Raw genomic sequence first — 26,321 nt, 5'->3', positions numbered from 1 at the left:
AGCTGGATGCCGGCAGAGCTGGCGGGCATGCTACTGCAGCCCCTTCTGGCTTCTGTGGCCGCTGGGTGACCCCTCGTCTGGGAATCCTCAGCTCTTCCCAGAGGGTGGCACGGATGCCCCTCCAGTGGTCCTCCTTGGGCTCTCACACTCTGGGGCCTCTGGATGTCTGGGGCCTGGATCTTCTCCATGCCTGGAGAAACCTTTTGAAAACAAGCGCGTTGATCCACACAGGTGTTCACTGTTCATAGACAAACTAAACCTTTCTTGGCTGTTACATCAGGTTGACTGTCACTTCAGTCTTTACTCTGAAATACAGGAAGTGAAATCAAGGCTCAAACTGTTTCTTAATTTAACATTTTAAACTTTTATTTAATTGTTGCAGAATTTCACAACACCAACAACCTTAACAAGAAAACATCTGCAGAACACGTTTTTAAATACATTCAATAAAAACTTGATAACACGACAAAAGATTTCTTCATTCAACTGCTAGAACAAAGCGAACCACTCGACATGAACACTGAAGCAGAACAGTTTAGAAAGCGTAAAATGTGACGAGCAGAACATTTTCATTCATAGCTGCCTCATCAGAACAATGTTTGTCACAGTTGGATATTCAACTGCAATTTGAAGAATTCTCTCCTTCAGGTTGTTGACCATATCCTTAGGAAAGCAGAGGACTTAAGAGTTCTTACTGCACATGCTTTGTACATCCTTTACGGCAGAGTCACCCACAATCAGAGTTTCAGGCCTAGCCTTTAGCTTTCCCTGTGGTCTTCTACTTTTCAACAGATTTTCAGACCTTACTTCGCTGCTTTTAGATGGATGGTTGTCCGATATAGATCCAGGGTCCTTTGATAGTGGAGCAAATCTGTTCTGCAGTTTCACATTCAGTTGTTTTGGAGGTTTGTTGTTAACCATCCTATTCACGGTTGTCCAGTCCTGTTTCCTCCCGTATACAGGGGTAGAAAAGCTTCTCTGTCTCGTAGGAAGTGAAGGCCAGTCGGTTTCAGACATTTCAGCTCGCTGTGCCCTGCCTGTGATACGTCCTCCCCCTTTCTTGAGACATGATTTGTGTCTTGGTTTTAAGACGCGCATAAGGGGGGGGATTATCGCTTGAGGATTTATTATAATGCGGTTAGCACCTTTCCAGGCTATTGAGGCTGTTCGGTGCCCAGACGCTGTAATCAGGCTTTAGCTGTGTCTAGGCCACAGACACACGGAGCGCTGAAGATACGGTAACTATAAAAATGTTGCTGTTTCTGTTAAGAACGCTTTAGTCCTAATGATCTATAAGTTTCCAGAAGCTATCGCAGGTAAGCTCATACGGAAAAAAGGGAAAAACCAGCATAAAAATCAATAAAAATCAATAAAAGAAGCAAAGCATTTAAAGAGCAAAGACAGGAAGCGTCCACACTCACAAAAGGGGGAGGAGGAGATTCTATCTGAACTCTGTGGAGCCTGATCTCAAGGGTTCTCAGTCTCTGTTCTTTCTCTCTCTTCTGATTCACTGTGATCCAGTGATGGGAATGATTTCAGCCCTTCATGATCCTGCAGATGTTTGCAGAGAGCAGAATATGAAGTGAATGTTTTAGCACACTGGTAACAGTGAAACCGTTCATTTGCCACATGAGATTCCTGAAGCTCTTGTCACACTGGTCACAGCTATAGTTCTTTTTTTAATGTGTAGCTTCATGAAGGTTACGATTACCTGAATGTGAGAAGCTTTTGTCACAGTGTCTGCACTTGTATGGTTTCTCTCCTGTGTGGACTCGCTTGTGCCTTTTAAGCTGACTTGTACTGATGAACGATGACCCACACTGATCACAGAGGTGCTTTTTAACCCCACTGTGAATGAGTTCATGGCGTTTTAATGTACTTGGAGTGGGGAAGCCTTTCCCACATTTGTTGCAGTAGTTCAGTTTGTGTCTAGTGTGTCTTCGCTGGTGTGTTTTGAGGCTTGTTTGCTGACTGAACATTTTTCCACAAAAGTCACAAAAAAATTCTTTCCCGCCACCACAGCAACGACAGAGTTGAGAACTGCATCCATCTGTGTCGCTCTGCTTCTAAACAAAGACACAAACACAGTGTCAGTCAGTCACTTCAACATTTTTATCCTCAACGTTGCCTGAAATAAAGAGCATCTCTGCAGATGTCCAATTACATTTTACTGTTTAGAGCGCAGGTGTCGAACTCCAGGCCTTAGATGTGTCCTTGATCCAAATCAGGGGAGTTTGACACCCCTGATTTGGATCATAGCACTTACCTTACTGAACTACTATAACTAAAATTATACAAAAAAGTATAAGCACGTCATATTCAAGAGGCACACGCGCTTAACTTAATGTTACCCCAAATTTGTATCCAGAACAGAATTTTGTTTGACTCACTAAATAAAGAATGAAGACTAATATAGTGCTTTAAAGCTGGCAGATGAACAGTGTTGGGCAAATTACTTTGAAAAAGTAATTAATTATAGTTACTAGTTACTTCTTCAAAAAAGTAACTGAGTTAGTAACTGAGTTACAATATTCTAAAAGTAATTAATTACTTGAAAAGTAACTATTGCATTACTTAAACAAACAAACAAAAAAACGTTTAACCCTCTGGGGTCCAGGGTATAATTGGCCATTTTTTCTAACTTTTGATTTTACCTCCACATTTCACCTTGAAAAACTTTGCCTTGTTTGGTATCATCCTTTTCAGCACAACCTCACGTGTCTGAATTTACAGTTATGTTTTCATTTTGACATACTGTATTAACACAACTGATCAAAAATCAGACAAAAAACATAAAATCAGAGTAGAAAAAGTGATTTTTTACTGTAACAACCACAAACATGTTTAATGAATCATATTTCATAACTTTAAATGCAAATATAAATTGTCAATTTTAAAATCATACGCACAAGTTTTGCAAACAACAAAGTTATTTGCATCCATTTACCTTTTATCTTGATTTTTTAAATAACCACTTCAAACTATTTACAGAACAATCAGCTGTTCTTCAATAAGATGCCACACAAATTATTTGTGCCACTCCAAAAATTTCTGTCCACTATAAAGGAAACATCACAGCCTGATACCTGCAGGTCTGACAGCAGGTGTATCACTCCTGTTTCTACCTGGAGACAGTAGTCACCTCATTGTTCTGACACACAACACAAAACTATCCACAACACTACACACTAACTACACAATTCAACACATTAACTACACACTCCAAACACGCTAAACATCACAAATCTCTCACGACTCAAAACTCACTCTCTCTTTTTCTGCTTGTAACGCCGTTATTCCCATCACTGCAGATGACACATTGGAAACTAAAGCAAAAGCTTCTTACTATTTTGTGTCACCTTGACATTTGACCTAGGACCTTGATGCATTACATACTAAAATTGTGTATTTTATTATCTTTACCATATAATTGGAGAAGTATTGGCTCAAGACTTTTGCCAAGCTGTAAAAACTTCCAGTCTCCCAATAGGATGAGTCCACAGGGGGAGCACCCTCAAGAACCCCAACCACAGACTCCAAGAAGGCTGAACACTTTAAACCACAGTTGTCGAAATCCAGGGCTCGATGGGTGGTGTCCTGCAGGTTTTAGATGTGTTCTTGATACAAGACAGCTGATTTCAATGGCTAAATTACTTCAACATGTCTTGAAGTGTTTACCGTAACAGTAAACACAGCCGGAATTCATACATAAAGTACACCGGATTATAAGACGCACTGGCGATTTTTGAGAAAATTAAAAAGAATTGTAAGTCTGACTTATAGTGCAGAAAATACGGTAATCACATAATTCATGTTATGGAAAACCTGCAGGGCACCAGCCCTCAAACCCTGGAGTTCGACACCCATGCTTGAAGCTGCCAATCGGCCCATAAGCACAGACGACTGTCGGGACCTATTCAGTGACAAAGGAATAGGGAACAAACCCTCTCATTCTGGAGAAACTCCACCATACCGGCAGCAACCCGAAGGGATACTAAGGTACCCAGCCAAGGCCGACACCTCACACAAAGGGCAAATCCAGACTGGTTCCAAGCCCAAGCCTCACGTTCAGATGAGCCTGACTGTATGTAGCTGGTACCTCTGAACCAAATGCAATAACTAAGGCTCCTTTATAACCAGAGAGGTGTTGTTCAATGTCCCAATCACTAGCCTGGGCAGCCGGGGATCAGTCCACCAGAGTGCACTAAACCCAAATGCAGTGTGGTGCCTCCTGCAGGTGGTGGGCCGTTCTTTGAGCTGTGGCCTGTTGGGTCCCAGCAACTAAGGCAGGGGTGGCCAACTCAAGGCCTCGAGAGCCGGTGTCCTGCAGGTTTTAGATGTGTCCTTGATCCATCACAGCTGATTTAAATGGCTAAATTACCTCCTCAACATTTCTTGAAGTTCTCCAGAGGCCTGGTAATGAACTAATCATTTGATTTAGGTGTGTTGACCCAGGGTGTTATCTAAAACCTGCAGGACACCAGCTCTCAAGACCTGGAGTTGGCCACCCCTGAACTAAGGCTTGGACGCCAGGTGCTAACCCTCAGGTACCCTCCCCAGGCCTCGGCCAGGGTGATGCCCCGGTAACCCTATCCCAGGGCAAGGTGAACTGTTCCCTAGATTTTTCTTTCACACAGGTTTTTTGAATCACTCTTTGCCTGTCCCTCAGTCAAGGACCAATTTGCCATGGGAGACTCTACCAACATAGCACCTGGGATCTCCAGGACACACAAAACCCTTCACCATGATAAGGTAGCAAATCATAGCGAAGGGTTTTCATATAAAAAAAAGAAAAGAAAGTGTGATGTACAGCTCTCTCCATGCCCTAGCATGTGATATAATACTCAATATAGTTTCTTGAAACTTTAACCCTAGGCACAAAGAATGAAGGTCAAGTTCAAATGCTTAGCCAACCTAGACGCTCATGTCCTCCAAGGCCTAGTATTGTGGATAATACAAATTGTGCACAATTTAAAGTTTTCACTGGTTTTCATGTTTGTTGTGACCATGACCCAATTTTTACAAAACTAAAACTTTTCAAGCAGTTATCAGTGTCTACCATCACACAAACTTTGAAAACGACATCATGAAAACTGTGGATGATACATTGGTGACAAAAAAATAACCTGAATTGATTAGATACTCTGTCGCATCGAAAGGAGAGGAGGAGAGGAGAATACAAATACATACCTCACAGTAACTGCACTTGAAGAGTCTCTTTCTGGTGTGGATCTGTTGGTGTGCTTTCAGGGAATATGGAGCGTTAAAAGCTTTATCACACAGGTCACACTTATAGGGTCTCTCATCAGTGTGAGAAAATTTGTGGATTTGTAAATGTTTGTATGCTACAAATCGTTTGCCACACTGATCACAGCAGTACACATCCTGTCCCGTGTGAATCCGCTGGTGTTTGTTTCGATTCTCTATATGGCTGAAGGTTCTCCCACAGATGTCACAGCTGTATGCTTTAATTCCTGAGTGGGAAACTTGATGAATCCTTAAGTGGCTACCTTGAGTAAAACTTCTATCACACTGATCACAAGTGTATGCTTTAACTCCACTGTGGATGAGCTTATGCCTTTCTAAGCCTTGTTTCCATGTGAAACTTTTCCCACACTGATCACAGGTGTGTGCTTTAATTCCACTGTGGAGGCTTTGATGAGTTTTTAGGGCACTCTTTTGAGTAAAAGACTTTCCACACAAGTCACAATTGAATGCTTTAACACCACTGTGGATGAGTTGGTGTGTTTTTAAGTTTCCAGGCCGAGTAAAAGCCTTCCCACACTCGTCACAGGTGTATTTTTTCTCTCCCTTTCTTCTTTGAGGCTTGTCGGCCTCCTGAGTGCTCGGACCTCCTGCTCCATGTTGGTCCTGCAATGACAGAGATACAAACAGAGGCAATGAGTGAAATGCAGTCGTGGAACAAAATGAGCCGTAAATTAATACTAGTTTAAAATCCGAGGATGAAACAGCACGAAGGCTTGATAAAAAGAAATTATAATTACATTTGAATAAATCTAAACATATGTTATTTGGAAATAGTAGTTTAAATACAAATGCTAAGATTCATATAAAGGGTGTTGATATTGAAAGAGTCAGTGCGAATAAATTTCTGGGGGTAATAATAGATGAAAAACTTAACTGGAGAGCTCACGTAAGATATATTCATTACAAAGTATCACAAAGCATTGCAATAATAAACAAGCTAAAGCAGGTATTAGACAGAACATCACTTCATATTCGCTACTGTTCACCGGTTTCACCATACTTAAGCTATTGTGCAGAGGCCTGGGGCAACAACTATATAACCACACTACATTCACTTTTTACTCTTAAAAAAAAAAAAAAGCAAAAAAAAAAAAGCAGCTCAAATCATCCACAATGCAGGTTACAGGAACATACAAACTCACTATTCTTGCAGTCTGAAATATTGAAAGTTGACGATCTAGTGAAATTCCAAACAGCACAAAGTCTATTCAAAGCAAAAAATAAAGAACTGCCACATAATATTCAGAGCATGTTTTTTTTGAAAGAAGGAAGTTATTATTTAAGGGTTTTTTGTAACTTCGAAACAGGGAAGGTACGCACTACAAGAAAAAGCTTTTGTGTTTCCGTGCATGGAGTGAAACTGTGGAACAGTTTGAATATGGAATTAAAGCCATGTCCGAACATAAACCAGTTCAAAAAGAGTTATAAAAATATGATCTTCTCGAACTATAAAGAAAGGGAAAAATATTGAAATTAAGTGAATGTCTCTATTTAAAAAAATGTCATGATGTGATATTAGAGTATATATTATATCAGAAATCTGTTCACTATTTAAGCTGACTAAATATTAACTGATAACTTATGGCAAAGGGGTGGGATTAAATAAGTGTGTACTTCTTCCCACTCCCTTTGAACATGTAAAGGAATCAGAATGGTAGCTATATTGAAATATATTGACTTTTATGTAGTATTTTTTCTCTCTCTTATTTTCTTTACTAAATGTACCTATATATTGTTTACATGTTTGAAATATAGTAACAACAACAACAATATGCAGTCATGTTAGCAACAAGGCTGCTTAATAGAAAAACCTAACAATCATATGACTCCCTATGGGCAAGCACGTTGGTGACAGGTGAAGGAAAAACTGTCTTTAAACAGGAAGAAACCTCCAGGAGAACCACCTGTGAGAGACAGGACGAAATGCATGCTGTGAAAGAGAGACAGAGATTGATAATAATTTATTTATTTATTGGAATATGACTCAATGCAGAGAGGTCTATTAACACATAGTGAATGAAAAAGGTGACTGAAGAAGAAAAACTTGATGCATCATGGGAATCCCCGGCAGCCTACGTCTATTGCAGCATAACTAGGAAAGTTTGAAGCCTAATCTTGAAAGTAGAGATAGTGTCTGTCTCCTGAATCCAAACTGGAAGCTGGTTCCACAGAAGAGGGGCCTGAAAACTGAAGGCTCTGCCTCCCATTCTACTTTTAAATACTCTAGGAACAACAAGTAGTATTTTTAGTATTTTAGTATTTTAGTATTTATTTATTTATTGTCATTGTCAGAGAACAATGAAATTGCATTTGGGGCTTCCGTACAACCCGTAAATAAAATAATGAAGAAAATAATAAATACCCCTTAAAACCCAAGTGTAAATATTTAACCCAGTGTGACTCCAGTGCAATAAGACAATCCTTAGCAACAACATGAGAACCTGACAGCCTGCAGAGCGAGAGCGAAGTGCTCTAATAGGGTGATATGGTACTACAAGGTCATTAAGATAAGATGGGGCCTGATTATTTAAGACCTTGTATGTGAGGAGCAGGATTTTGAATTCAATTCTGGATTTAACAGGAAGCCAATAAAGGGAAGCCAAAACAGGAGAAATATGCTCTGTCTTTCTAGTCCCTGTCAGTACTCTTGCTGCAGCATTTTGGATTAACTGAAGGCTTTTAAGGGAGTTTTAAGGACATCCTGATAATAATGAATTACAAAAGTGCAACAAAGAAGTAACAAATGCATGTACTAGTTTTTCAGTCTCACTCTGAGACAACATATTTCTAATTTTAGGAATATTGTACAAGTGGAAGAAGGCAGTCCTAGATATTTGTTTAATATGTAGAAATGTTTAGTATGTGGTAGTAGCACATGAAATCCCACCAAGTGCGAGTGCAAACCAAGACAAAACTTAATGGGCTGAAAATTGAAGCTGGCACAGAAGTGCCAAATCCTGCAGTTCTTCTAGAGGCCACTCGAGGGGTCTTAGACAATTATCTTAACATGACTGAATATAAAAAGGGCATCTTAGATAGGCAGAGTTTCTCAGAAGTAAAGCAAGCAGATGTTCTTCAAAATATCTGCATATACAAATTCTGAACATGACATCATCAAATATTTCAGTAATTATGACAAGTATGCTCAGTGTAAACATCCCATTTCCTTACTTGGAGATAATTGTGGCTGATGCTTCAAAATGTGGAGGTCAAATTCAAAGGGTCGCATCACAATGGATTAGTCCATCTTTTATATTGCTCAAAAAATTGAAAATATATATCTTAGATCAAAAATAGCCAATAAGCCATTTGATTTTTTTAAAAGTAACTCAATGAGTCCTTATACACAAATGTTAATATTAACTCAGAATGGCACTAAATATGTAGCAGGTCTATACTTTTAAGAGATAAGATAAGACTTGGCGACCGTGGCTCAGGGGGTTGGGAATCGTATCTGTAACCGGAAGGTCGCCGGTTCGATCCCTGGGCTCTCTGTCCTGGTCGTTGTGTCCTTGGGCAAGACACTTTACCCTACTTGCCTACTGGTGTTGGCCAGAGGGGCCGATGGCGCGATATGGCAGCCTCACTTCTGTCAGTCTGCCCCAGGGCAGCTGTGGCTACAACTGTAGCTGCCTCCACCAGTGTGTGAATGTGAGAGTGAATGAATAGTGGTATTGTAAAGCGCTTTGGGTGCCTTGAAAAGCGCTATATAAATCCAATCCATTATTATCATTATTATTATTATTATTATTATTGATCCCACAATGGGGAAATTTTTGCGTCACCTCAGCTCAGGTACAGATATCAGAAGGAAATACAAAAACACAATAAGTACAATCAATGAAAAAAACTAAGATAATACACTATATACAATGGTAGCATACACAGTATGTAATTATGGATATAGTTGGAAATATGGAAGACAAACTATATAGCTTGGAAGGTCATGGAAGGTCCATTATGCATGAAGTGGTGACCGTGGATGTTCACAGTGTCCACTGACTCATGACATCGTGATTGAGGAGTTATAGAGTCTAACTGCTGTTGGGATGAATGATCTGCGAAAGCGCTCCTTCCTGCAGCAAGGGTGTTTCAGTCTCTGACAAAAGGAGCTGCTCAGCCCACTCACATACTCATGCAGTGGGTGATGTGGGTTGTTCATGATGGATGTCAGCTTTACTAACATCCTCCCCTCACCGACCATCTCCACAGACTCCAGGGGACATCCCAGCATGGAGCTAGACCTCCGCACCAGTTTGTCAATCCTGCTTCTGTCCCTGTCCGTGCATCCACTCCCCCAGCAGGCCACTGCATAGAAAAGGGCAGATGCTACCACAGTGTCATAGAATGTCCTTAACAGAGTCCTGCAGACTCCGAAGGACCTCAGTCTCCTCAACAGGTGGAGTCGACTCTGGCCCTTCTTATACAGGACGTCTGTATTTGTAGTCCAGTCCAGTTTATTGTTGAGGTGAACACCCAGTTACTTATAAGAGTCCACTATCTCAATGTCTTTCCCTTGGATGTTCACCGGTGTTGCAGGGGGGGGACTTCCTCCTGAAGTCTATGATCATCTCCTTTGTCTTGCTGGCGTTGATTTGGAGTACGTTGGTCTCACACCAGCCAACAAAGTCACTGATGACCCCCCTGTATTCCTGATTATTCCCGTCTGATACGCATCCAATGATGGCTGTATCATCTGAGAACTTCCGTATATGGCAATCGTCCGAATTATAACAGAAGTCTGAAGTGTAAAGGCTGAACAGGAAAGGTGAGAGAACCGTGCCCTGTGGTGCCCCCGTGCTGCAGATTACCACCTCGGACACACAGTCATGGAGCCTCACATACTGTGGTCTGTTGGTAAGGTAGTCGATGGTCCATGCAGTCAGCTGTTTGCCTACTCCGGCTCCCTCCAGCTTCCCTCTCAGTAGTGCGGGTTGGATGGTGTTGAAAGCACTGGAGAAGTCAAAAAACATGATCCTCACAGTGCTCCCCGCCTGCTCTAGGTGAGAGAGGGATCGGTGTACCAGGTAGATGACAGCGTCATCCACCCCAAATCCAGAACGGTAGGCGAACTTCCTTGCCTTCGTCCTCTTGAGCTGATTTCTCACCTGATCAGCTGTGAAGTAGATGTGAGGCTGGGCTGGAGTGGGGGGGTGGGGCTTGCTTTGTTGTGGATAGATGTGTGGATAGGGGTGAAGCAGGGTTGTGGTGAGAGGAGAGCTCAGGTGACAATGGCATTGCACCCGGAGGGGGGGGTGGCAAATGGAGGGGGGTTAATGGAACCTGGGGGGTGGGAGAGGTGATAAGTGGGCCATATTCAAATGTCAAAGGAGCTTGCAAAGAAAAGTGTCTGGACTTCTTTAAGTTGCTTGAAGACGTTTCACCTCTCATCCGAGAAGCTTCTTCAGTTCTAAGGTCAAATGGTGGAGAGTCCCAGATATAAACCTAGTGGGAGTGACCCCCCACAGAGGGACAAAAGGACCCCCTGATGATCCTCTAATCGCCTAGATTCAAGTCGTTAGCCCACCCCCGGCCAGCAGACACTGTGGCTCCTCCATTGTCCTGGAAATGTCCAGAGATTTGTTTCATGTTCCTTTAGACTTCTCTGACGTTTTTCTGTTGGAGTTGTTTTTCCATCTTCCTCCTGAAGCACTCCTTGCCTTCTCGGATCTTGTATTTAAGATCCTTTTGGACTTTCTTAAGTTCCTCCTTGTCTCCCGACCAGAAAGCACTCTTCTTCTTGTACAGCAGGGCCTTCAGTTCTCGGGTGACCCACGGTTTATTGTTTGAGAAACACTGTATCTTCTTGGTAGGCACAGTGTTCTCAACACAGAAATGTAGTCCGCGATGCAGTGAGTGAGGGCGTCGATGTCCTCACCGTGAGGCTTGCAGAGTTCCTGCCAGTCTGTGCATTCAAAACAGTCTCTTAAGGCCTCAGTGCATTCCTCAGACCACACCCATATCACTTTCTTCGTGGGGGGGTTCCTCTTCACCATAGGAGTGTAGGTGGGGTGGAGAAGGACCAGGTTGTGGTCTTAGTGGCCAAGCGGGGGGAGGGGTGATGCACTGTAAGCCTGCTTTGTGTTGGCAAACAATAGATCCAGGGATTTGCTGTCCCTTGTATGGCAGTCAACGTACTGGAAGAAGTTTGGGAGAGTGACAGATAGTGAGGCATGATTGAAGTCCCCAGAAATAATAATGAGGGACTGCGGATGTGCCATCTGTAGCTGAGAGACAGTGGAGTGAATGTAATCACAGGCTGCTGTAGCGTCGGCCGAGGGTGGGATGTAAACAGTCAGCACAATAACGTGTGAAAATTCCCTGGCCAGGTGGTATGGCCGGACGCTAACTGCCAACAGTTCAATGTCTTTGGTACAGCTCTGTTCCTTCACAGTGATGTGCTCCGAGTTACACCATCTCTCATTGACATACATTGCTAGTCCCCCACCTCTCCTCTTACCACTCTCCATTGCATTCCGGTCCGCTCTAACCAGTTGAAAGCCATCCAGACTTATGACAGAGTCCGGTGTGTGGTCCGTGAGCCATGTCTCAGTGAACAGGAGGAGGCTGCTCTGCTTGAACTCCTACTTTCCATGTTTTCTTTTATTTGTTTGTAACATTTATTAACACAGCGTGACAGTTCATGATTTAATTACTTTATCTGGTCATCCTAAACATAATTTCAAAGCATTATTTGAACATCCTGATAAGGAATTACACTTTCTTAGGTATACGTTGATAATACAGGGTTAGATTCCTCCTGCCTTCAGAACTCTCTCAGTTCTTGTTATCAAAACGAAATGTCCTGAATACTGCTCACTGAAAAAAATTATTCAATGTATGAAAATGTGTGGTTTTAATTTTAATCTTGATTTTTAAAGACTTTGTTTCAGTGTCCTGTGACCTTTTATTTTGTCTTTTAACATCAGTTTAAAAAAAATGTAACAGCAATATTTTCCTCACCTTCTGTGTTGAGCTCATTGTTTCCTCTGTAGTGACTCAGCTGAGTCCAGACGGCTGAAAATGTTCCTCTGCTGCTCTGTCAGACTCTTCTCCTCCTGCTGATCAGCTGGGACACAAAGCAGATATTCGTTAGGCTCCACACTGCACTGAAGAGTCAAAGTGTCTCACATGTTAAAAGTACAAATTTTACTCTGTGACTCTTTGTAGAAATCATTGTACTGCAAAGTGGGGTAACTCTCTTATTAAGTAACACTTCAGGAGTAACTGTGACATTGGTTCTAAGCAGCCTTTTTACTATGACAGGGCCTTAAACTCATGTCTCAAAGGATGGATTTGGGTTTATACACTTTTGTGGGATATGACTAGTTCTGGCCTATTATGCTAGGGTAGGCATCTAAAACTCTCATTCTAATGTGCACTAAAATATGTATTTTTGAATAAAAACAACATTTATTATATGAATGTCTGTATTTGATCCCTGGAAGAAGAAAAAGGAAGCAGAGCAAACAAAGACCTGAGCAAAGCAACTTTTAGACCATTAATTTGTTCCAGCAGCTGCAGGATGAATAGAAGCAGTCAGTGCATGAATAAACATCTGCACATTGATTTCCTATTAGAGGAACAAAGTGAATGCAGACACTGACAGAGACAAACTCTTTCCAAACCTTCAGAACAAAAGCTGTCCATCTTTGTGTGACTGTCAAAATGCTTTTTACAAATCCTGCTTGAAAAGATCTTCCTCCCCTTGACTGCAGCTACAGCATCTACTCTTGACAATAGATTGCTGTTGCTGACCAATATTAGCCCCTTCCACTACCACCTACTTGGCTCAGCTCGATTCAACCTTCAGCATTCAGGTATTAGCTGGTACCAGGTAGTTAATTTTTTACCTAGTCGATGCGAACACTGTGGTCCAGAGGTGCAGATGCTTACCCTCAGTTCAGCAGCAAGTACCACCGTCTCAATGTTCTCCATTGTTCTGTTGTTTTTGATGTATACGAATTATGTCATGGGACTTTTCTCCGTGTTACTGTAACGGTCCTAAGTACACTGAGTTGGTACTCGACTGTAATGAGTTAAGAATTGAGTCGACTTGACTAGGAACTATTGGAAAAGAGGCATGTGTGGACCCAGTAGAGAAGCCACGGTGCCTTTAGGTGCATCGGAAACTCAAGCCAGAAAAGTTTTTTTAAAACAGTTTCAGGTTTCCTGGTTGACATAAAAACATTCTCATTACTTTCTTATAATTTTTTGTATTATTTTAAGTAATTAAGAGCTAACATTATATCAATATTAAAGTTATCAAAACAACCTCATTTTTATTACTAATTCAACAAAGTGTTTGTTAAACAGGGCCAAAACTAAGGTGACACAAAACATATGCATTGCTTTACAGGCATTTTTTAATAGGTTTCTACTTATTATATTCTACCTCAAAAATATTACGTTGTAACCAGTATACTTCATCATATGCTTGCTCCAAATGTCTCTGTGAAAAAGACAAACTAATTTAACCTTGTGAATTTCTTTAATTATCAGATAAGTCATGCCCATTATGATATCTACATGGAATCATTTAGATTCCAGCAGCACTTTTTCATCAACATGTCACACAGACAGAGATTTTTAATTAGAACTGTAGTAAAGAAATGACCTGAGCATGTAACCACTATTAAAGTGATTACACAGGTACTTGAGGAGCTTTCATTTATTTATTTTTAAATTTGTAACATCTGTTAATGTAGAAGTGAATGGCACATGCTGACTTTAGGATTTAATAACTACATGTCTTCAGTTAAACCAGCTAATCATATAAAAACACACAAATATCGTGGAGGTTTAGTAATCATACCCAAAGTACAGGGCATGTATAATGCACAAGTCTTTGTTATATAATTATTACAAAAGGTTTCATTAATGCGATCAGAGAAAGGGTTAACAACAATCTGGTGGAGCTTGCTGATTAACACGTGGTTAAATATTCAGATCATAAGAATAAGTGGTTTTAATAAATACCTGGAGTGAACTCCTGTGGCTTTTGGAGTGTAGACTGCTGGGTATACGAGATGCACCTAAAGGCACCATGGATTCCTTACTTGTGCCCACTTGAACAGTAAATAAGGATGTTGCAGTGACCGAGTCACTGCTGCATGTCTTTATCTTTTTGTCCTGTGTGTTCTTGTTGGTATCTCCATGCTCCTCTTTTCTCTTTTGCAATCCTTTTACTGCCCAGCTGCTGTCTGCAGATCATTTTAGGAGTTCACTTCCTCTCATGTGTTCATCCACAGCAGCTGGATAATAAAGTTTATTGTGACCCTGATACTGCAGCAGATCGCTCTCATCCATTTCCTGTTATCACTTCAAATAGAAATGAGGCTGTAGAGGTTTGGTGCAGGCAGAAAAACAGCTGCAGGGACAATGAAAAGACTTTTCTGCTCCAACTTCTCCCAGCATGCTGAGCTAATGATTAGTTGGTGTTTTTCTCCAAACACTCTCTCGCTCTTCTCTCAACGTGTTCACAATAAACTGTGAACAGACACCGAGGAGAGCAGCAGAAGACCTCATTCAGGAGCTAAACTCAACATGAACTGAACTCACAGTAAAGTTAGCTCGGTGCTTACCTTTAGATGAGCCCACAAACCGAGAGAAACTCCGCGATGAAGCTGGAACTCTTTCCAAACACAGGAAACCGATCAGGGAGCAGAGACCCACGTGATTAACGCTGATCTCGGCTACGATCCAGGAGACAAGGGTAAGAGGATCGATCCAAATGTAGACGTTAACGTAGGTATGATATTGAATCGACGTTTTTTATAATTTCTTTCCTCTAGGTTCAGTACTTTGCCCCCGTTTCACGAAAAAGCTGCTCTGTCAGTGCAAACACTTCCCCTCCTGCAGCGACACTTTGCTCCGCCCCCTTCTTCCTGCTCCACATTGGTTTGTTGCTGCGCGGTCACGTGACTAGGCTTCCTTTAAAAAAAACAAAACGTGAGTTGCCGAGAGTGAGAAATGTAAAGGGGAGCGTATGGAGAGATCTTACGGCTTTAAATTAAAACACTGCAAGTAACAATGCGTGTACATGAGACTTTCTTACAAGGATATCCTGGCCAATAACAACAGCAAAATAATCAATGGAGCTGCATAAACACACTCACATAGGCGAACATCCAAATACACAGGAAAAACTAACAGAGATTATACTAAAATAGAGACGATAAAAATTAGATACCAAAGTAACCAAAACATAATTTTCAGTGTCATTAAAGAATTAATACCGTCATTATAATTATTTTCTTATTCCAGAAACAAGGGTAATAAACATTTGCTTCAACTATCTAAAAGTCTGAAGGACAATATAGAGACAATAGCTGCATTTTACAGCATAAAACAAAGTCCTTGTCATTGTTTAGCAAAATATTAGCAGAATAAACAATACTGTGCAGAAAAGTCAGAATGTATTTGCATTGACTCTTTATTTTGAACATGTGTATAACACGTATTAAAATAGTACGACAACAGAGAAGAAAGGGACAAACAAACAAAGCAAAACAAAAGAAAAACAAAGCAATAATAATCATAAACAACTTAGAAGCATAAACTCATTTAATCCCACCCCCTTTCCACTGTTTAGTAATTAACATGTATTTTTATTCACACACACGCATGTACGCACACACACACACACACACACACACACACACACACACACACACACACACACACACACACACACACACACTTTAGTGTTATACAGATACAGGGAAGCTTTAAATTTAATTCCCCCTTCAAATTGTATCCCTGTTCTTTTTTAGAATTTTTTTTTTTTTTTAGAATATTGGCAGGAAGTAGGTTGTTTATTGCTTTATACATAATTTGTGCAGTGAGAAAATAAACGTAAAGTCCTCATATGAGGATGTAGGATCTTAGGAGGCCACTACAACTAGATTTATGCACATAAATGTCTTCATTTTAGGGACTATGTTGTGCTATGAGCATGTACATGGCAATAGTGGGAAGGAAAAACTCCCTTTAAAGGAAGAAACTGTTAGTCACAGTTGAAGCGCCCTACTGTCAGATGGCTGCTGTTAAAGCTGCAAACTGTGCAGTAGTTTGGTGGTGGTGGTCAGAGGGCTCGGTGGTGCCAGTGTCCGGCAGCCTCGCCTCTGTCAGTGCGCCCCAGGGCGGCTGTGGCTACACTGTAGCTGCCATCACCAGTGCGTGAATGTGTGTGTGAATGGGTGGATGATTGTGTATAGTGTAAAGCGCTTTGGGGTCCTTAGGACCAAGTAAAGAGCTATACAAATACAGACCATTTATCATTTACCATTTTAGTTTGCGCTTTGGTGGAGCTGAAATGCATTAAGTGCCTTAGAAGCACAGAGATACTTGTTTTAATGTGTAATGCAATTAAACTCACAATGTCTTATAACAGCACTGAAATGACAGGATATACTGTGTCCATCCTTTCTTTCTCATTCAATAACTGAAAAACTATTTTGTAATTAAAACCTTACCCACCAGGGGGCAGCGCTGTTCCAGAAAGTTTTACTTTGGTTGCCAACCCTGCAATAATAAGAAAAGCAGCAAATATTCCGCCACGAGGAATTTGAGGCCCCATAAAAAATATCACTTTGGACCCCAGCACTTTAAATTTGCAAACCATGACAGCCTTAAAAATATTACATTAGACAGACATGGATCCATATTCTGCTTCGTTAAATCAGTGAGTCTTTCATCCTGTGTTCTGTTTTTCTTCCTGTCTCTTTAGGGAGTAATTCATTCCAACTGTGTTCCCACCTGTTGCCCATCCTCTCGTTATCCTTTGTCTTTGCCAGTTTCCTGAATCACCTGAACTGGTTCCTTTCAGTGTAGAAGTTTACTCTGAGCCCGTTTCAGGGCTCAGAGGGGGGCAGGGGGCAGGGATAGCTCAGTAGGTAAAGTGGTCGCCCTATGACCGGAAGGTCAGCGGTTCGAATCCACTTAACGGCTACCCTGAGGTACCCCTGAGCAAGGTACCGTCCCTACACACTGCTCCCTGGGCGCCTGCTTAGTGGGCTGCCCACTGCTTCACTGAGTGAATGGGTCAAATGCAGAGAAAAACAAGTAATTTCCCCATGGGGATCAATAAAGTATCCATTATTATTATTATTATTATTTTCGGATGGCTTAAGTCCTCACCATGTCTGTAAGGGAGAGGCCAGCCAGCCTTCAGAGAAAGTTCATTTATGCTACTTGTCTCCGTCTTTGAGTCACTATTCAGAGCTATGACCATAGGCGAGGGTAGGGACATAGATGGACAGGTGAATCATGACTTCACTTTCATGCTTGACCCTCTCTTCACTAAACCGACAGATGCAGCGTCTGCATCACTTCATCCACGTCCACAATCTCCTGCTGCCCTCACGAGTGAAAAACACCCCGAGACACCTAAACTTCTCCACTTGGTGCAGCAACTTGTTCTTGACCCTGAGTGGACTTGTCACCTCTTTCCAGCTGAGGACCACAGTTTCAGACCTGGAGGAGATGTTAATTATCATTCTGCTGTGTCCACCTGATGTAACCAACATAACCTCATCATCTACAAAAACCAAAGATGAGCTTCTGAGGACACCAAAGTGTAAGACTTTCATGACATGGTTGAAGAAAAAGCCAAATTTACAGTGTGGCACCATCATGACTAGAGATCATCTTCTTAGTGCAGGTCTTTGGTTCTTTTGACACAGGGAACATGAGACTCCTGGGTTCTGGATCAGCTGGTTTGGGGACCTCTGGATACTGAGCCCCTGGATCAGTTGGATAAGGACACTATAGCTCTGGCTGCAAAGGTTCAGGCTCAGGATTTGCAGTCTCAGACATGGTCCTGGTGTTGGTAACACTCTGCGTTGACTGATGAAAAGAAGCAAAATCGCTGCAGTGAAAACAGGTATTGAGTTGCTGCAACAACAAACAGGAGCAGAGCTGCAGTAATGAATAACAAATCAATGACAAACATAAAATAGCTGTTAGATTATAGCATGGTCACAATCATTGTTGTACTGCTGAAATTTACCTTTCACTCTGTGAATCTAACTTAAATGTGTTTAGTAACAGTAGTTCAATAATCATCAACTCCAACATGAACAGCAAAGTTTCCCTCATGATGGCAGAATGATGCAGACAGACTAGCTCAGCGTTTCCCATCTCCTCAGTTACCTAATGTGTAAATATTGTGTAAGTTTCTCACTCTCCTTTGTCTCATTGTCCCTCACAGTTGTGTTCTCCATCAAAGTACATTTTCCCTGCTGAGCTGAAGTTTTAATTTTCCTCGTTTTGTTACTCATGTTATATTGTACTTTGTTTCAGTTTAATAGAGACACCTTTTTATTTTATTCACCTGTGTTTCCAAGTCCTGTGTTTGAGCCCCACTCCAACTACTCAGTCAGCCCATTCAGCTTTACCTTTTCAGTTTCGATGGTGCAAGCTAATAAATTATGAAAAGTGCAATACAGGCCTCTTACCCTTCTCTGTGTGCTGCAGATTGCAGCAGTTGTCAATAGGCCGATCAGTACAATTCCAGACCCCAAAGCTGTGACAATGGCTACAAGGTTAATGTGACGTCCTGAAACAGAAGAGTCAATTTCTACTAATAAATTCCTCAAGGAATCCAGTTCAAATCCAGTATAAAACTTCGCATTTAAAATACAGTTTCTATATTTTTTCCTCTTTCTTTAAAACTTTGTAAATACAATCCAGTAATGATGCTGATATTCTACAGTTTCCAGTGCAGAAGACATTTTAAAATCAACAGAACTGTAAAATGCCCTCAAACGGTCATGGTCCCTGTGCGTTTTGTATTCTCTCTCCCTCCTCTCTGCCTGGATTTCCCCTTTCACTGTATATATTCTGCACTGATGTTGTAAATAAACTTTGGAAACGTCAACCTGCTCTGCGCTTGAGTCCCTGCTATCGACCCTGACACAAACTACCTTTGTTCATTAATTAGTTTTGTTAAAAAGCTTGTATACATTTGTATGTATGCACTTAAATGTTGAGTGTTGTTTTTGATTGAACAGACAATATCAGTAAAAATGTGACATTTGCTGCACAAAAAAAAGAATGGTTGAGATGCTCATAGGGCCCTATTACATTGTTTAACTGAAATACTCAGAAGCATAAAGAGGTTCAATCCAAAAAGAATTGCGAAAGACAGCTCTATTTTTAATAATCTTGAATTTCTCTTTATCAATGATCAGATTTCCTATTTTGAATATTGAAACATTATCATTTCAAAAAAAACTATTATATTAATGCAAAATTTTTTTTTTATTGTTAATAGTCAAATAGAAGTTTGAAGGTGATATCTTTTCATTAAAAGGTTTTCCCTGCAGTGGGAACTTCCAAAAAACTCACTTAAGAAATAATAATAATAATAATAATAATAATAATAATAAAACAGATGAATCAAGTGGACCAATATGACATTGCCATATTTTCTCCACTTGAAAAACTAAATCTGTTGGGCATCTTTCCTGGCCTTCAGACAACAATTCTGATTGGTAAAGTACCACACGGGACAGGCAAAAACAAACAAACAAAAAGAACCCCCAGCACTTATTTTCTGACTTTTTAGGTTAACTTAATCTCACCTTTGATTATTCTCAGGTGGATGTGGGTAATGTGAGTCCCCTCAGCATTACTGAGCTTACAGGTGTACATCCCCTCCTGTTTTGTAGATAAGTCCTTTAGCATGAGACTGCCTGACTTGGACACATTCTTCACCTTCTCCCTCCACTCGTCTGACACAGAGTAGGTAAAGTTGGTCCCAGTCTGGTTCACGATGGTCTGAGTCTGGTTGAATTTCCAGACGAGGCTGAAGTTGGTGAGTGAAGCGTTTGGCGAGGTGCAGGTGATTGTTACACCAGTACTGGGACCACTGATATGAGCTGAAAGACAACGAAAACCACAGTAGATACTCCAACTACAAGGAAGCCCTAAGCAATCGGGTCCCCACCAATACTTTAACCCGAACATTCCCACACAATTCAGACCCAGTTACATGTATCCAAGGTAAACATCTGCATGCATATAATCACAGTGAATTTATTACAAGTGATGCCATGTCCTTAACTACACAGCTCTTCTCAGGCAATACTCGAGTTTGTTATTTTAAACCGAAAGCACAAGTGACGTCTTGTGTGTATGTCGTACTGGGCCTGAGTAGCTGATCCACCTACAGTTGCTCTGCACCAAAGTTTGAGAATCTCAGTTGGTTGAAATACTCACATAGTCTCTGCAGAGTGGCTCTCCTCCTGTTCCTGCGAGTGCTGATGGTGCAGATAAAGAGCAGGTCATAAACACCGGCTGAAAGCATCAGAGAACTGCTGATGTTGTAAAGCAGCTGCTCAGTCCTCTCAACTGTGGTGGTGTTAGTGAAGGTGATGTTGGATGGAGGGCTGGTGGACCAGGAGAGCTGAGGTTCAGGGTAGATCCCCTCTGAACGGCAGCTGATCCAGTTTTCAACCTGATCAAGACTGACTTCTTTAACTGGAGCTGAAATAAATGAAGATTACAAGCAGTGAGCAATCTTTATAAATGAGCTGATGTTTACTGCAATTTTCTCATACCATCTACTTTTAGGTTGACAAATGACTCCTGGTTTCCCATGATGGTGCTGGTGTGGCACTTATATCTGCCCTCATCCTGAACCTCCACACTTGTCAGCTGGAGTGAGGAATTTCCACTGGAGATCTGGTCCTTGAACACTGAAGTCCTGTTTCTGAAGCACTGGTCTTGGTGTCCAAACTGGTTTTTGCTGTGGTAGTACGAGTGGACACGAAGGTCTCTTGGTGTCTTAAACCAGTGGATGACGATTTCTTTCCCAATCTGGGAACTGCATGGTAAGATGCATCTCTCCATAAAATTACAGGATTCCTCAGTATCTGAAACAGACAAACACAAGAAAGGTTCAATTTGGGGAAAAAGCATGCTAGAAGAGCTTCTGCTCTGAGCAAATATATTGGCATGATGCGTCTTAAGAAATGAGACCAAGCATTTATTTATGACTTCATCTAAAAATAGATCTGCCCGTTTTATTTCAAATAAGCATCTTTCTAAATCAGTTTGATAAACGTCAGTAAACTAAACAGGAGAAGATGAATAAATCTTACATTTCTGTGCAAGGCACTTGAGGGTTGGCACACAGATAATGTACAAGAACTGAAGGGGATGCACAACCAGGATGCCTGAAGAAGGTGAGATCCCTGACTGCTAACATAGCTTATTGCAGTCAGACAGCAACAAAAACATGTAGAACTACAGGAAAAAGGTGCTAAATGAGACAAACTGGCAGAGCAACGTCAAAAGGGTCTGTAGCTTCAAATTTAAAATGCAGAAACAACATCCAAGCTATTTTGTATTATTTTGCAAGCAGAATTAACACACCAATTAGAAAATACGTTTAAATGTTTAAATGAAATCAGCTTTCTGAATCTAATAGTATTGCTGGTAAAATTTCACAAATATGTTCAGATCTTCACACTGACAAAGGAAATCCTTTCCTGGTTTGGGAGACATTTCTTTAAAATCTTTCTTTAAAAGGCAAAAGCCTGAACTCATTGTCTCTTCTGCTATAAAACAAAAAAACAAAACAAAACAAAAACAAATGTAAAGTGAACTAAACTAACCTAACACATTTTGCACTTTGTGATTTTGCACACCTGTTGAATTACCTGAAGCAAATATTACTCAGCCAATCAAATCACATGATGGCTACTTTAAATGAGCAACAGCATTCAGGGAGAAAGGTGCTAGACAGGCTGGTCTGAGTGATTCATACAGAGCTGATCTACTGGGATCTTCTCACACAGCCATTACGAGGATTTACAGAGACCTGTCTGAAAATGAGGACATATCAGTGAGTGCACAGTCTCTGGGCGAAAATGCATTGTTGTTGTTGATGCCAGACGCCAGAGGAAAACGACCAGACTGCTTTGAGCTCATAGGACACCAACAGCAACTCAAATAACCACTTTTTTTTTACATCCAAGATAGAAGACAATCTGTGAACACACAACCACAAGTGTAGTTCTGGTGGAAGGCAGTGTTAAAGACCTCTTTTTCTCTGCACTGTCAAAAGAGGAAACAAAATGGGTTCAATTTAGTTTTAGTCTTATTTATATGAGAAAACCTCCACAATCAGATGACCCTCCCCCATGAGCAAAAACTCCCCTTTTAACAGAAAGAAGCCTCCAGCAGAACCAGGCTCAGGGATGGGAAGCCATCTGCAGTGACTGATGGAGGAAGACAGGACAAAGACTGTGCAAGAGAGCCATGGATTAATAATGACTAATGTTTAAAAGCAAAATGATGTAGAAACACACAGTGAATAAAGAGAAGAGAGTGAAGAAAAAAAAACTCAGTGCATCATGGTAATGTCTTAGCAGCCTGGACCTATTGCAGCCTAACTGAGGGAGGATTCGGAGTCACCTGATCCAGCCCCAACTATATGCTTTAGACTTAAAACTTTACTTTTTGCTAATCTTAATCAAGGATCAAGGAGACAGAGATAGTGTCTGTCTCCTTGATACAAACTAGCCTTCTACTCCTGTCTTCTACTTTTAGATACTCAACGAACAACATGTAAGCCTGCAGTGTTAGTACAAAGTGCTCTAATTGGGTAATATGGTACTATAAGATCTTTAAGATAAGATGGGGCCTGATTCAAGACCTTATAGGTGAGGAGAAATTTTACATGTGATTCCTGATTGACAGGGAGCCAATGAAAACAAGCTAAATATGCATTCTTTTTCCTAGTCGCTGTCAGTGCTCTTGCTACAGTATTCCAGATGAACTTTTAGAAGAACGTGACAATGAATTAGTCCTGCATAGAAGTAATAAATGCATAAACTAGTTTTTAGCATTACTCTAAGACAGGATGTTTGTAACTTTAAAGATAGATGTGGGACTGCTCTCTTTGACAAACGCAAGAAAAAGAGTCCCATGTATTTGTTAAATGTGCACATGAATTACATATTCTCCTCAAAAAGAACTCAAAGACTGCAACAATTTTGCTGGAGGCCAAGATAATGCCATCCAGAGTAAGCATCTGGTTAGACAAAGTGTTTCTGAAATACAATAGCCTCAGTTTTATCTGACTTCAGTGCGAGGACCTAATTTAGAAACAGTCAGTGTCACCGTGTCAAAAAGCTGCTGCCGTGGTTTGCCGAGTAAGCAAACTGCCATTTTAGTTGCTGAACTGTTGGGAATCATTTGAGCAGACTAATGAGTCTGAAAACTTGCAGCGTTTTGCACATGCTTTTCTCTGAAAACAGTGTGGCATACAAGCTAAAGCAGAGGAGACTGAAGATCAATATGTTTCTTTTAGTAAGGGTGAGCTTATCTGTTAGAAATTGTGTTGCTGAGGCATTTATCCAAAGCACAGCTGTGATATCCTGAAAACTGAAGTCTGTGTGTAACAGCTGACCTGTATGATGTAACATCAACCATTACTTTCCGCCTTTTAGTGTTAGACAGACGTCTAAAGATAGTTTTGCTGTGGTGCAGAGTGCTAGGAAATTTGGTCCAAGGACTAAGCTCTTTGTGCAGCTGACCTCATTAAATATGTATGAAGGCTTTCTTTAGTGTTATCGATATATCTGAGGGCTTCTTTATTACGACTAGTCCACCTTCTAAACCTGAAATCTCTGACATAGCTCACTTGTACGGTGTGCAGAACTACACAAGATATACATAAAATATATAATTTACTGTCAGATCCTGACTCATCAATACACTGAAATCTAATAACCTGTCTTTTTATTTTGACCTCTTTCTTTAAGGATCACCACAGCAGCTCACCTGCCTCCATCTTATCCTAGCTTTGTCCTCTATTACCTGATATCCTTGATTCTAATCCTGTCCATCCTCATCACTCTCACTGAAAATCTCATTGGGAGATCTCTTTCTGTCACAAGTCACCCCTCCTCACACTCATCTCTACTCACTACACCCTGCCTGTGCTCTCTTCTTTCACCAAAATAATCTAACGTCCCACCTTGAACCAGTCTGTCACGCCTACTGCACACCTAACCACTGTCTCTCCGTCCTCATACATGTCTTACACCAGCCTCACATTTCTGTCACTCCTGACTTCCTCATGCAGTGCTGCACTTCCTTACTTAACACCCTATTACACACTTTGTCTAGATCCACAAAACACAATGCAAGTCTTTCTGGCCTTCTCTACACAAAGCAAAAATCACATCTGTTGTACTCCCTCAGCATGAAGCCACACTGCTGCTCCCGGATTCTTTATTGTATACTGCAAGATTCAGACATTGATCTAAAACACTGCTGATCTTCCAGAATCAAATTACTTGCCGTATTTTGACACAGTTTTATGCATCATGGATCTGAGCGGTGTTGAAGAGCTGTAGGACTGCATTTGTGCTCGACACGGACTGATTTGTGGCTAACAATGTCAGAGACTGAGAATACTTGGGGGGGGGAAATCACATTAGGTTACATATTCACTTCATCTTGTGGTTCCCCTGAGGCGCTCTGAAAGGGAATGCAAATATATTTTTAATTAGGTTAATGGCAGAAATAACTGTGCCCATGGGCCAGATTTACTGATGCTCTGCACCACAACAAAACCTTATTTAGATGTTAACAAGCTTCTGTCAGAGTTTAAATGAGACATGCAGCATGTGTTTGTCAGACTTACTCTTTCACAACGCAAAGGTTTGGCGACAGAATATTATGAGAACAAGCCGCACAAAAGGGTTGCTGCACGCAGTTTAGTGTTAAATGTTACGATGAAAAAAGCAAGTGTTATTTTGGTTAAGAGATTTGTGATTGTTGGAGAGTTTGTATGACGCATAAACACCGTTTTAAATTTACAGGACTCCTCAGAATCTGAAAGTTTAAAACCGTAACACTTGAAAGGTCCAACTCAGGAAAAACAGCTTTTAGCTGAACGAGCTCGTTCTCTGACAGATACTGCAACATGACGAGACTTCAGAAATTCGCTCAAACGTTTATTTATGACTTCTTCCTCTGAAAATATGTTCAACCATTTTATTTCAAATATGCATTTTTTCCTTCATCAGTTTTACACACTAACATTTTTTAAAACTAGAAGAACAAGAACACATATCTCTGTGGTGAAGCTGGAGAAGACAAAAGAAACAAGGGATTTCTTTCTCTGAGGCATACTCATCATCAACATCAAGTCAGTGTGTCTCATAGAAACCCTGTCAGACACACAGGTGTGATTTTGAACTGCTGAAAATCATCAATTCATCGTATCATAAAGGAATTCTTTGCACCCAGAAACACTGAGACATAAGAAGTGGAATAAAAACAACCCGTTCTGATAGCAGCTGACACGGAGTCCAGCGGCAGTTATTCAGGTTAAATTATCAGCACCATTAGTTAACGTGGGCGGTTTTTTCAGAATCAGCAGCAAATGTCAAAAAGCTGACAGGGTGACCATGTACGCAGAGAACCCGGAGTTTCCACGGGAGCTGATAGGTTATGCCACAGAAACACGCTGGAATGAATCCAGGCAGATGGCCTTTATTTATTTATTTTTACATGTATTATTAATGTTACTCTGCATTATTTACAGATAACATTGACACGCATCTGCATGAGCTGTAGAAAAACCATTTCTCTTTCCTTCAGCGAGGCTTTTCGTTTTGTCAGATAATTTGAAACACCGGCAGTGTTAAAACTCCTAGACTGGACACCGGATAAATTACCGGGACAACCGGTAGACCGCGGAGTGGAGCCACCCGCATTGTCTGTGAAAGGCGACAGAGATCGTGTACGAAGTCAAAGCGAATGGACCTGGGCCATAAAACAAAAACAAGCAGAAATTTCTTACCTTCCATTGCGAGAGTCCACAAGCTCAGGAGGGACAGGGCAAGCAGACACCGCTTCATCGTCCCCTCCGCGTTAAAGCTTAAAATCGTTCAAAACTTTATTAAAATAAGAGGAATGTTCACGTTTCTCCATGCATGCATCGCAGCTCTCACAAGAGGTGCCCTGTAAAGTAACCATCCAGTATCCAATAAAAACGACTTCAATCAACTCCGTTAACAATATAT

The 26,321-nt window shown here is 41.0% G+C and overlaps 2 protein-coding genes across 4 annotated transcripts in view; both read right to left on the bottom strand.

Moving 5' to 3' along the window:
- Positions 1-26,321, bottom strand: part of LOC309714695 (uncharacterized protein) — a 188,078-nt gene that overhangs the window by 89,108 nt on the left and 72,649 nt on the right. For 2 of the 3 annotated variants that reach the window (XM_082547323.1, XM_082547326.1), the window contains exons 1-2: positions 14,853-15,150; positions 12,232-12,337 (exon numbers count right to left, since the gene is read on the bottom strand). In XM_082547323.1, coding sequence (XP_082403449.1) covers positions 12,232-12,249 — 18 coding nt within the window. In that variant the 5' untranslated portion in view covers positions 12,250-12,337; positions 14,853-15,150. Of the gene's footprint in view, positions 1-12,231; positions 12,338-14,247; positions 14,567-14,852; positions 15,151-26,321 lie in introns of those variants that run through there. The other variant, XM_082547325.1, reaches the window with a different exon arrangement.
- On the bottom strand, positions 18,275-26,194 carry LOC309714538 (CD276 antigen-like). Its single transcript, XM_082547084.1, has 5 exons — positions 26,099-26,194; positions 20,835-21,149; positions 20,494-20,760; positions 19,857-20,153; positions 18,275-18,829 (listed from the first exon to the last, which is right to left on the bottom strand). Exons 1-5 carry the CDS (start codon positions 26,154-26,156, stop codon positions 18,642-18,644), a joined length of 1,125 nt encoding a protein of 374 aa, XP_082403210.1. The 5' UTR covers positions 26,157-26,194; the 3' UTR covers positions 18,275-18,641.

Source organism: Aulonocara stuartgranti (assembly GCF_965226115.1).
Source record: "Aulonocara stuartgranti genome assembly, chromosome: 9".
Classification (NCBI taxonomy): Eukaryota; Metazoa; Chordata; class Actinopteri; order Cichliformes; family Cichlidae; genus Aulonocara; species Aulonocara stuartgranti.
This window is presented reverse-complemented; position numbering and strand designations above follow the sequence as displayed.

What these genes read in the sequence shown, in the direction of transcription:
- LOC309714538 (XM_082547084.1), bottom strand. Translation starts at nt 26,156, where the DNA reads ATGAAGCGGTGTCTGCTTGCCCTGTCCCTCCTGAGCTTGTGGACTCTC. An exon ending in TGTCAACCTAAAAGTAGATG is followed by an intron (nt 20,761 to 20,834) that starts GTATGAGAAAAT and finishes CATTTATTTCAG; the next exon opens with CTCCAGTTAAAGAAGTCAGT. An exon ending in CCACCTGAGAATAATCAAAG is followed by an intron (nt 18,830 to 19,856) that starts GTGAGATTAAGT and finishes CTTCTGTTTCAG; the next exon opens with GACGTCACATTAACCTTGTA.